Genomic DNA, 12,515 nt, shown 5'->3' on the forward strand with positions numbered 1-12,515 from the left:
GGGAATCATATTTTCTACTTAGTAAAATAAACGAATGCCTCCTTCTGAATTTTCAGCTCACCTTCTTGTCCTTTTCTCAACAGTTCGCAAAGGTTACCGGATCCAAGCTGACAAAGAGAGAGACTCCATGAAGGTCCTATACTATGTGGAGAAGGAACTGGCTCAGTTTGACCCAGCCAGAAGGATGAGAGGCAGATGTGAGCATCTGTTAGCTTTATGTGATCTGCACATCATGCTAAAGGGGATTTGGGGGTGACCAAAGGTGGGCATCCCTGAGCTTTCAGGGTTGGAGTTAGTAGGGGTGCTGGTGATACCATCCTAAAGAAAGTAGCTTCAAATACACAGAGGGGGAGTTCCTGTCATGGCTCAGTGGTTAACAAATCTGACTAGGAACCATGAGGTTGCAGGTTTGATCCCTGGCTTTGCTCAGTGGGTTAAGAATCTGGTGTTGCTGTGAGCTGTGGCGTAGGTTGCATACTTGGCTTGGATCCTGCATTGCTGTGGCTCTGGCGTAGGCCAGCGGCTACAGCTCCAATTAGACCCCTAACCTGGGAACTTCCATATGCTGCGGGAGTAGCCCTAGAAAAGGCAAAAAGGCAAAAAAAAAAAAAAGAAAAAAAAATACACAGAGGAAAGACAAAAGGGATTCTGATGTGAAGAATGGAGCAATCCTGAAACATGTTGGTTTATGTAGTATCTCTCCAGGAGGCAGTCAGCATTGCTAGGGCTGTGCAATCCTGGGGTTGGAAATACTTCATTAAAATACTTTCTCTACTACTCCCTTTAAAATATATTCAAAATAATGATTTAAGATATGGAAGCTTGAGTATCAGTTTTTTCCAACATGAAAACAGTCCAGTTGCCGACCTGCCACATCAATGAAAGCAAAAGAACAAACCTGCCAGAAGAATCTTATAAAGAGGCCCACACTGCTCTGAGAGGCCCAGCAGCAGAGACTGAGGGGCAAGCAAAAGACTGCTCCTCTTGTCAAAGGAACGTGGTAATTACTGAATCTGTAGGTGGCAGGGCCCCCACCCTAACTCACCCACAGCCCTTGCAGCTGACACTGCTGATTCTTTAGGATGGATTCCAAATTACCATCTATCATGAGAGGCAGCACAGGGCAGGTCTGCCATGGATAGGCTAATTATCAGAGCGTGCTGGCAGCATGGGAGTGAGGTCACCACGTTTCCCTCTTTGAACCCTCCTCGTGTTGGAACCAATGAGAGACTCGATGGCATTGTTGGGAAAACAGTCCCAGACTAGAGGAGCTTTATTCAGATTAAGGACAACATATTCCTCCCAGTTTGCAATTCTAATTTCATCCTGTCTGAGTTGCATCCATTGCTGCCTCCTCCCACCACACTGACTATAAAAAGACCATCTCCAGATTGGAATGTCAGGAATGCAGATGTCATTGCACTTGACAAGCTAGTTGTAACAGGGTAGTCATGGATCCCTGTAAGAGGACAGAGACAGAGATAGATAGAGATCAAGGAGAAAAAGCCTGTGGAGGAAATCTGTGGCTCTCACAGCTCAGAGAAGAAGTGAAAGACAGAGGTTAAAACTAAGTGGACCCAGGAGTTCCCATTGTAACGAACCCACCCTGGCCTCGCCCAGTGGATTAAGGATCTGGCATTGCCGTGAGCTGTGATGTAGCTTGCAGATGCAGCTCAGATCTGGTGTGGTTGTGGCTGTGGCCAGCAGCTGCAGCTCCAATTCACCCCCTAGCCTGGGAACTTGCATATGCTGTGGGTGCAGCCCTGAAAAAAAAAAAAAATCAAAAAAACAAAACTAAGTGGACCCCTGTTTAGGTGATGTCTCCTGTTTGCCTGGATTAAAGTGGTCTCCAAGGGCCAGCTGGTCATAAAGTAATGACCAAGGAATGTTAGAGTCCAAGGAGACTTTAGAGGTGGCCTGGGTCGACCTTTGCAGTGTACTGATGAGGGAATAGAAGCCCAGAGGGTTGAAGTGACAGAATCAGGACTAGAATTCAGCTCCCCCGATTCCCGTCCCATGCTCTTTTGTTAAACTAGAAACTTTGGTGCCAACTGTGGATGGTGCCATGGCTGCAGCAGTGGTTTCTGTTCAGAGACAACAGTCTTCAAGCTTGTGGGACTTTAGGATGCTGGAGCTGGAAGAGACTGAGGTTTTTGAATCCACTTCCCTCATTTTACAGAGGAGGAAAGGGAGGCAGAGAGGGAAAGTAACCAGTGCTAGTACTCCATGCCGATGCCAGAAATGGAACCTGCAGGTTGACATAACAATACCTGCATAGGGATGAAGTAGGAACCTAGTTCATTTTACTTTGAGAGGTCCTATATCTGGAGAGTAAAGTAAACTCTGGGATGGATCATGGACATGGGACAGTCTTGAAGATCTCATCACAGTCTTGATAGTTTCAGGTGTGGCAAAGGGGGTGATAGATTCTATAAGAATTGGGAGTTTCACGGGTCAGACCCATGAATTTCCTAGTCAGTGTGATCCTTATTTCCCTGCCTCTTGTAAGTAGATAGTTGCTTGGGGGATGTTTTCATCTGGAATCCCTGCGCTAGGTGTAGCGCAAACTACACCTCCCCAGGCACTTATGTTCCACCTCCTGTTTTTGGAAGTAAATTTTCTTGGAACACAGCCTGCCAGTCCACCTCTGTATTATCTTCGACTCCTTTCATGTTGCAATGGTAGAGCTGAATAGTTGTGACAATATGGCTTGCAAAATGGACTGTAGTTATTATCTGGCCCTTTGCAGAAAAGTGCCTATTCTGTTCTAGAGTTGTATTATTAGATGTCTGTGAAGTGGGGGATGTTGATATTCATATTCGCTGTGGCATAAATTTGAGAGCAGCATGCAGCCTGGACAGTCTATCATGTGAGTGATGAAACAGAGACAGCCCTCACTATCTGGAGAAATGGAAAATGTCCATTATCCTTCTGAGCCAATAATGTAATTTTTCAATAAACACACGGTGCATTTTACAGTGCTTGTCTTTATGGTTCTCTGGGAGATTGGAATTCACTGGGATCAGGAGAAAAGGAAGCTTCTAGATTAAACAATAATGTCTGAGATTTTTTTCCTTGGCACTAAGTCCATTCTCCTTACAGGGGGAAAAAGGCTTAGAATTAGATTATTATCGAATTCAAAACTGATCACATGACCAAACTGAATGGCATTCCTGGTCAGCACTGTGTCCTGGTAAAGCAGGACAAGGAGGCTGTGTTTATGCTGTGGAAGGAGGCCCTCCCTCCCCTTCATGGGTAGGAACCAGCAAAAATTCTCTGCTTCTCCCAGGACCACTGGGGATAGGGAGGAGACAAGGTGGAGGGGAACCTGAGACACAATTTTGTGCTTCCCACATCCTATCTTGGTTTACCTCTTGCTCCGTAGGCAGGGCTTACACCTTACAAATGTTGATTTTGATAACAGTTTGAGGTTCAAAGGATTTTAGAAAACAAATGGATTCAATTTCATTGCAAATAGATTCACTAGATTTATTTTTTAAGTAATGTGAAATTCAATCCATTTCAAAGTTTTATAAATAAACAGTTTTTTTTTTTTCTTTCCAGATTGTGATTCTGGTCCTTATTCACAAGTGCATTTGCAAAAAGCTGCTAGGCCACCCTAAGAAATGAGGAGGCTGTGGCCATCGCTCCCCCTTTCCTTTTTTTTTTCTTTTGGTCTGGGGCAAGAGTACAATGGAGGCCCATAGGCCTTAAGTGTGGCCCAACCCCCCTTTTTCTTCCCACACCTCTAAAGAGCTGCCATGGCCACCTATGGCGACATACACCTGGAAAACTCTTTGGAGAATAGAAGAAGTCCACTTAGGCCCTGGACATGGAATTGGTACTGTATGGGAAGATATGCCAGATCCTAGATGACCATCCAGAAAGGAGGTGGATGGACACTAGGTGTGCACATCCCCTTGGCCCTGTGTGTGGGGGGGGGGGGGCGGGAGGAGGGGGGCAGTATAGCTGCAGGAGGATGGAATGAGGTGCCTCTAAAGCACGGGGCAGTACTGGTTCTGAAGACCCCATCTTGGGACTTGGCCAACAGTAGGGAAGATCCTATGATCTGTGGCTTCTCTCTCTTTTTGCCCCTTTTGGTGCAACATACCTGGGATCATTCGGGCTCATCACAGAATTAAACAAGAAGAAGAAAAACACTTGAGCAAGGATGATGACATATCAGGAGGAGACCAGCTGCAGAGAGCCCAAGTTCTGGGAAGCCTGCCTTAGGTGGAACAATAACAATTGTTTTTCTAAGAACAGATCATGTAGGAAGCCTCTCTCTCTGTAGGCAAGTAGGGTTCTAGCTTGAGCCAGTTCCTGCTGAGCTAAGAACACAAATACTGCTAGTTCAGGTCTACAATTCACCCTGGACAGGATTGAGACCCCGGGATATGAGTTTCCCAAAGCCTCTAGCCTCAGTCCTTTAACAGCATTCCCATTCTATTCTACAGGTAGAAAGCTCTGTCATGCCTGATTTTTGTCCCTGCAGATAACAACACCATCTCAGAACTCAGCTCCCTGCATGAGGAGGACAGCAGTTTCCGCCAGTCTTACCATCAGATGCGAGGCAAGCAGTTCCCAGTGTCTGGGGACCTGGAGAGCAATCCTGACTATTGGTCAGGTGTCATGGGAGGCAGCAGTGGTGCAAGCCGGGGGCCCTCGGCCATGGAGTATAACAAAGAGGATCGGGAGAGCTTCAGGCACAGGTGAGGATGGCTGTGGCAGGGCAGCTCTGGTGCTGGGTGTGAGGGGGCAGGAGCTTGGAGGCAGGGTGGATCTGAGGCTGTTACGACTCCATAGCATCTCTGTCTGCCTCTCTGGGTTATCCTGCTGCATCTGTCTATGAGCTGTTGAACATCCCTTTCCTACCTGCATTAAGCAAAGGCACACTTGGGCTACTGTGTCTAGAATTAATCCCTCAAGGCTCTTTGAAGAGGATACTCTAGACCCCTTAATGAACTGCATTAACATTCCTCTGCCCGTCTCTAAAAACCCCACCGTCATCGCCATCATTTTTGATTATTTGGTGAATGGTCAAATGCCAAACATGTTATATTGTTGCATTTGATTCTCATAATTCTAAAAGACAGACACTATTAATGTCCCCATTTTAAACTGAGGAAACTGAAACTTACATATGGTAAGGAATTTACCCAGGGTCTCATGGCCAATGAATGGGCGGGGGGAACCAAGATATGTGTCCAGTTTTGTGTGGCTAATCACCACTGATGGCACCTTCACCACTCACCTATTCTGTATCTTTAAGGGCAGTAGACACCGCTTTTCTCGGTACCAACTGCAGGGTCCCTCTGGCCTGCTGCCCCAGGAAGTCACTTGGCCTCCGCTCTAAGGAAGGAAAAGCCCTGTTTATCACTAAATGCCACAGGGACTCTGTGGGTCACACCACCTATTGGTTTTCAGGGTGTGAGAAGTGAGTCAGGAGGCTGATAACCAGAAGTCACAGCATAATAAAGACTTCACGTGTGTGTTTCAGTACCGCGTAGACCACAATGTAGTTTTACCCAAACGACCCCATTTTGATACTTAAACTCACAAGATGGGCACGATGGCTTTGACTTTTCTCTTTGAGATTCAGAGGAATGGGAGGTGACCAAGGTGCCTCATCCAATCAGGAGCGGAGCTGTGGCTCTGCCGAGGTCTTCTGACCAAGGCCCAGACACTAAGGGGGTGGGGGTGCCCTTAGATCCCCTCTCAAGCTCCCCCACCTTCCTCACGCCAGGTGTTGGGGACCTAGGCCTTACCTGAACTGACCAGCGCCTCCTCTGCCCGCAGCCAGCAGCGTTCCAAATCCGAGATGCTGTCGCGGAAGAACTTTGCCACCGGGGTGCCGGCCGTCTCCATGGACGAGCTGGCGGCCTTCGCCGACTCCTACGGCCCGCGGGCCCGCAGGGCGGAGGGCAACAGCCACGAGACCCGGGGCGGGAGCCGCTTCGAGCGCTCGGAGACGCGGGCGCATGGGGGCTTCTACCAGGACAGCTCCCTGGAGGAGTACTACGGCCAGCGGAGCCGCAGCCGGGAGCCTCTGACAGACGCCGACCGCGGCTGGACCTACAGCCCTCCGCGCCGGCGGCCGCCTGACGACGCACACCTGCCGCGCCTGGTGAGCCGCACGCCGGGTACCGCGCCCAAGTACGACCACTCGTTCCGGGGCGGCGGCCTGGAGCGGCAGGCGCGGCCCGAGGGCGCCAGCCGCGGCGGCAGCCTCGAGACGCCGTCCAAGCTGAGCGCGCAGCTCGGCCCGCGCAGCGCCTCCTACTACGCCGCCTGGTCGCCGCCGTCCACCTACAAGGCGGGCTCGCCCCAGGGCGACGAGGAGGATGCGCCGGACGACGCGCTGCCGCCCTACAGCGAGCGTGAGCTCAGCCGGGGTCCGTCCTACCGCGGCCGCGACCTGCCCTATCACAGCAACTCGGAGAAGAAGAGGAAGAAGGAGCCCTCCAAGAAGACGGTGAGGCCCGGGCGGCCTCCAAGGGGCTGGGGCACCAAGGTGGGGGCGGGGGGAGCCAATGGGCAGAATCTCGGTACAGGGGCCTCGGGATCAGGGAGTGAGGAGAGCCCAGGTGGAGGGAACGGACGCTCGCTCTCACCCACCTCTATTCAGGACCAGGTGAAGTAAGTGAGCGTGCGGCTTGGGAGAGAGAGAGAAAGGCTGAAAAGTCAGGTGTGTAGGGTGTAGAGCAGTAGAGATCATTGATGACCAGCTTTAAGAAGCCTTTAGAAATGCCAAAGATTTGGCATTGTCGATCTAGCAGGGGGAGTGTGAAAGCTATTTTATACACAAGCCATTTTATGTTAACCTCCAGCTGACTAATGAGCGGCCTCGAAAATCAGGCAACAAGAACCAACAAGAATCCCTTATTTGCATGGCGGGAACTGAGAGAGGAAGGCAGTTCCCTTAAAAAAAAGCCCAAACCACTATTCCAGGGCAGACAAGCTCTCCTGCCCACTGCTTCCTTTAGCAGTATATTCAATAAATCTCTGCTAACCTACAAGAAAGGGAGGGAGGGAGGAAAGAAAGAAGAAAGAGGGAAGGAAGAGAGAAGAAAGGAAAGAAGGAAAAGGAAGAAGCCTTTAGCATGAGGGATTCTAGGGGTCATTACCACCACAGGCCTTTAGGTGGGCTTGGAAGTCTTTGCAGGCCTGTAATATGTGCATTCCTTCCTGTCCCCACCCCCTTTAGAGTGAGGGTTTGTAACTTGCATCAGATGCCCCAAAGAGTCCACATTCCTGAGAAGGTTAGTAGCCATCTCCATTTATGAAGGGCCGCTCACTCTTTTTTCTTTTGATGTTTTCTTGAGGGTAAACTGTGTACAGTGCCCACTGTATGTGAAGGAAATCTTTCCACCCCGTCCAGCTAATTGTCTCTTGTGTAAGCAGCCTTGTTTTGATTTGATTGTTCTCCATCTAAATGCCCAGAGCAGCCCATTCCATCCCTCAGCCCCCAAATGTGAGCTCTGGACCCCAGAGAAATGTTGGTGAACAATCACAGATGTCCACTGTGGGTGTCCAAGCTACCTCTGTGCTCTGGAGGCCACTCTCCAAGCCAGGGTGCTTCTGCCCCCTCCCCAGTTATCCTGCCCTTCCTGCCATTTTGTTTTCATGATTCCAAGGGAGATATTTACTGTGTAATGTGGGGAGAGAACATGAACAGAAAAAGGTTCTGGCATGATTATTAATCCCTCCAAAACAAAAACTGTGATGACCAGAGTACTGTGGGTAGGGAAGGAACTCTCAGGTGATGTCAGGTTTATGGTATATCATCCACACTAGCTGTTGTGGAGTTACTTAACCCTAAAGGGATGAGAATTCTTCTGTTGTCATGGAACTAAGCTCTAGCAGATGTATGTTGGCTTTAGGATCAATTGAGGCTTAGGGACAGTAGTCACAAACCCAATGAAATGTCCTGAAAGTCACGGTGTGCCAGGCTCTGAACAGGTGTGGATTCTGCCCAGGGAACCATCTGTTGCATTGGGGTGGGTTTCTTTTTTTTTTTTTTTTTTTCCCACTGTACAGCAAGGGGGTCAGGTTATCCTTACATGTATACATTACAATTACATTTTTCCCCCAGCCTTTCTTCTGTTGCAACATGAGTATCTAGACAAAGTTCTCAATGCTATTCAGCAGGATCTCCTTGTAAATCTATTCTAAGTTGTGTCTGGTAAGCCCAAGCTCCCGATCCCTCCCACTCCCTCCCCCTCCCATCAGGCAGCCACAAGTCTCTTCTCCAAGTCCATGAGTTTCTTTTCTGAGGAGATGTTCATTTGTGCTGGATATTAGATTCCAGTTATAAGTGATATCATTTGGTATTTGTCTTTGTCTTTCTGGCTCATTTCACTCAGTATGAGATTCTCTAGTTCCATCCATGTTGCTGCAAATGGCATTATGTCATTCTTTTTTATGGCTGAGTAGTATTCCATTGTGTATAATACCACATCTTCCGAATCCAGTCATCTGTTGATGGACATTTGGGTTGTTTCCATGTCTTGGCTATTGTGAATAGTGCTGCAATGAACATGCGGGTGCACGTGTCTCTTTTAAGTAGAGTTTTGTCCGGATAGATGCCCAAGAGTGGGATTGCGGGGTCATATGGAAGTTCTATGTATAGATTTCTAAGGTATCTCCAAACTGTTCTCCATAGTGGCTGTACCAGTTTACATTCGGGGTGGGTTTCTTTAATCAGTGTGTCAATTCACATAAGGATCTTTTCTGCCCTTCCCCCAGAGTGACTTTCCAACCAGAATGTCCCTCGTGGTCTGATGTTTGTTCTCAAGACATCTCTCTGGATGACTGGAAATCAGAAGCAGAACATGGAAACAAGACACAAATCCAAGAGCCATCAGGCCCAGATCTTCTCTGGCCACCACCTTGGAAGATTTGCTGATTTTTGCTTTGGCAGGGGTTGGGGGGACAGCCTTTAAGGGAGGCTGATTCCAAATCTAAGTGCCCATCTAACGAGTTTGAGAAACGTATCAAGAAAATAACTACATGTGAGCACATTCCCGCACATGGAGTTTCTCACCCAGAGTTCATCCTGCACAGTCTCCTTCCTTAGCCAAACCAGGATTCCTTTTTCAGTTCTGAATGGGAGTTAGCTCTGGACTGCTAATCTTCAGAAAATGCCTATACCTACAGTCTGCTTTTCTATACCTCCTGTGCTGTGCTGAGAGACAGAGGAATTTATTACTGCTGTTAGAAGGCCTTCACCGGCAATGGAAAATAGCTTCAGGCAAAATATATGTTTTAGCCCCATCACCTCCCAGTCACTAGTCAATGACTGTTGTTATACTGAAATCAGGCGTTTGGTGAGCTCAGTGACAATGACCTGCTGGACAATCACAGAAATGACTTCAATTTGCTGTTCTGAATGACAGTTCTTGAGTGGCTGGAACAACACAAGTGCTGTCAAGGCACTGTTTCTTTTCCATTCTGAGAACATGAACTGCTTTTTCCCTTTGGGCACAGCACAGCAACATCTGAGTCTGGGACATCAAGGGCTCTCCTCGTCCTCCCCTTTCCTGGACCCTCCACAGAGCCCCGCCTCCCTCTATGCTGTGATTAGGTTGTTATCAGGTGCCTTTTGACAAATGCTTAAAATACACCCACGAAAGAGAAGAGGGAGAAAAAGAGGAGAAAACGGTATTGTAAAATGAAGAATGAGAAAGAATCTAGGAGGAAAAGAGTACACGTTCTCATTATATTCTGAATATGGGCCATTTTCCTCACAGTCTCCACTGGATCTTCTGTGTGTTTGGTACTTCGTTTACCATGAGTCGTCCCTGCCATCCTAGCTTTGCCATTCCAGGATCCCTGAGCGTGGAACAGGCATCCCTGGACCTCACCAGGCTGCCACTCTAGATACTTTTGGCAGATGAGGAAAACAGCTTTCTCAAGAAGAAGATCTTCCTATTCCCACCCTTGCCTAAATGGTAGATGTTGCCTAAAATCCAAAGCTAGATCCCTCTGGATTTTTGGCATGTGTATAGATTGTGAAAAATGGCCACAAACTCTCTCCTTCTCTTCAAGAGGTGCAGTCTGTTTCTCTGCCCCTTGAATCTGGGATTGGCCATGTGATTAGATTTGGCCAGTGACCCATTAACATGTGTGACACAAGCAGAGACTTGACAAATTCTGGGGCATGGGGCTTGTCCTCTTTTGCTGCTCTTGGGAACCCTGCAGACACCACCAGGTGAATGAGCCTGGGTTACCCTGCTGCATGATGAGAGGAAAAGGCCTAGTTACCTCCATCACCCTATCCAGTAGCCTGTCAACTCTCAACTGATTGCACACCCATGAGTGAGCCCAACCAAGACCAACACAACTGCCTAGCTGAGCCCAGCCCAAATTGCTGATTCCTACTCAAGGCATGATAAGTCGGTGCCGTCTTTAAATGTTCATTCCTCCTCAAGGAAAAACTGACCTTTTCTTCTTGTCTGAATGTTTGGCCCTGACTCTCTTTAACCTTAGGTCTTTCCCAGTCTCCCTTCTTTGACAGACTTTTTGTCAAAGACTTTCAGCCCACACTGTTGTGGTGGGATACATGATTGTGTCAGATCACTGGAGGACAATCATGCTTGGTCTCCCTACTGCTCCACTCCCAGTAGTGGTCCGTCCTCTATCAGTGGATCCATGGACAATCTCTGAAGACGGTTTCTTCTTCAGCGTTTCCTGGATCTTCTCCAGAACCACCTGACTGGAGCTTGGCCCTTTTCTCAGAGTACCATTCCACTGGTATCCACTTAATTCATGGTGTTGCCAAACCAGTCCTCTATGTGCAATGAAATAAAGAAGTCACTGGATGAGGGTCAGAAGGTTGAGTTGGTATGATTGCTTGGGGGAGAGGTGGCCTTCCAAAGGACTTCTCAGTGGCCCTGGCCTGTGTGAGAGAAACCAGGAGGACAGTTCAGCCCAGTGCTGGCACTTCCAAGGGCTGGAAGACACAAGCCATAACCCTGGTGCTGAGTTTTAGGCTTGCTGATGTTCCTGGCCTCTGAGAACTGAGGTCTAGTCTGTCTGTTTGGGCCCCAATTCCCATGGAAAAGATGAGTAGGACATCATTTCTTAGTCACCAGCTTTGGAGTTCAACTTGCTCAGGCAATTCTGGAGAATATTGGATGGCTGCAGTAGCTATTATCTCTTCATATTGAGCACTGTGTCAGGCTTCTCACCACCAAAGAGCCCCATAGCACCAGCTGCGGAGACCAGAAATACTGCCTTTATTAGCCGGGGGCAGGTATGCTTTTGGTGAAGGTTGAAAGGAGCCATGGGAAAGAATTATTAGAATTGGAAACCTGCAGTTCCAAAGACAACAAAACTACAGACAGACCATAAAAAAATACCACAATGATAACAGGCTACTGAAATAACCTGGGGAGATGGAACCAGGTTGTCCTCTGAAAGGCTGCATCAATCACCCAAACTTCCAGGCCTCCAGTCGAGAGGGGAAATAGTCCTTTCTGAGTATGTGGACCAGAGATGAGACTGACTGGACAAGTAAAGGGAAAGCTGGCCATCCTTGGCACCCCACCTTTTCTCAACCCATCCTTTCATCTCCTCTGTCCTGAATAGCGTGTCCTGTGTAGGAAGTGCTTATACATATTAGCTTCCTTCCTAGGTTTTATTGGGGGTACAAAATAAAGTCTTGTATAAGACATGGTCTCTGGCCACTGGAACTCTGCAATTGAATAGGGGCAATAAGACAGGTCCAAGAAAGAATGGGAAGATTTTATGCATATAATATGAAATATCTCTGGATAAATTACAACAAACCAAGAGAATTAAAGGTTTTTTTTTAATTTAAGTGAGTATATTTTGATATTTCAGTGTTGTGTGCATTTGTCCATCCATCCTATTTAATGATGTGCTCAATGTTCTGAAAAACCCATATTTAAAAGTCAGATCTGGAAGGTGAGTTAGGATGGGGAGGGGTGAAAGGCAGTGGGCCCAGGGTGGTGATGCTGAGAATGTCGGTCTGTGAGTTACAGCCGAGTCAAGGATGTGTTGGATGAGCGGGCATGGATGCAGGTGGCAAGAGGTGTCCCCGGGTAGATGAACTTCTCACGGTCATGCAGAGACTCGTGAGGAAGCTAGGAACATTTGCCGTGGACCTGGCAGTTTGTGCCAGCTGTTCCACCCCAAGCATGATCACCAGGGAGCTCTCCGTCTGCTTCTCCAGAGATTCAGCTCTGCAGCTGTGAGTGGCTAACACACAGAAAGTCTTGCAGAGATAAGGGGCCTCTCTTCCCCCTTCTCTGTACCTGGCGCAGGGCTGTGCAAACTGAGCATGGAGAGAGCCTGCCACTCTCTTTCAACATACTCTATGCTAAAAATACCTAGCTACATCTGTAAATATTTCTAAATAGTGCAAAAAACTTCATGTAGGTAATCTGATTAGACCTTAGGCAGCCTTTGAGAGAGGCTGAGGTCAGTGTTGCAATCCACCCCCTCTATAGATGGAGAACTTCCCATTAGGGAAGTCACACACCTAATCA

At 48.1% G+C, this 12,515-nt stretch overlaps 1 protein-coding gene across 1 annotated transcript in view; it reads left to right on the forward strand.

Moving 5' to 3' along the window:
* Positions 1–11,824, forward strand: part of ILDR2 (immunoglobulin like domain containing receptor 2) — a 61,936-nt gene extending 50,112 nt beyond the window's left edge. The window contains exons 8-11 of the mRNA XM_047782872.1: positions 84–197; positions 4,496–4,712; positions 5,800–6,475; positions 8,749–11,824. Coding sequence (XP_047638828.1) covers positions 84–197; positions 4,496–4,712; positions 5,800–6,475; positions 8,749–8,784 — 1,043 coding nt within the window. The 3' untranslated portion in view covers positions 8,785–11,824. The remainder of the gene's footprint in view (positions 1–83; positions 198–4,495; positions 4,713–5,799; positions 6,476–8,748) is intronic.
* The last annotated feature ends 691 nt before the right edge of the window (positions 11,825–12,515 follow it).

Source organism: Phacochoerus africanus, chromosome 6, assembly GCF_016906955.1.
Source record: "Phacochoerus africanus isolate WHEZ1 chromosome 6, ROS_Pafr_v1, whole genome shotgun sequence".
NCBI lineage: Eukaryota > Metazoa > Chordata > Mammalia > Artiodactyla > Suidae > Phacochoerus > Phacochoerus africanus.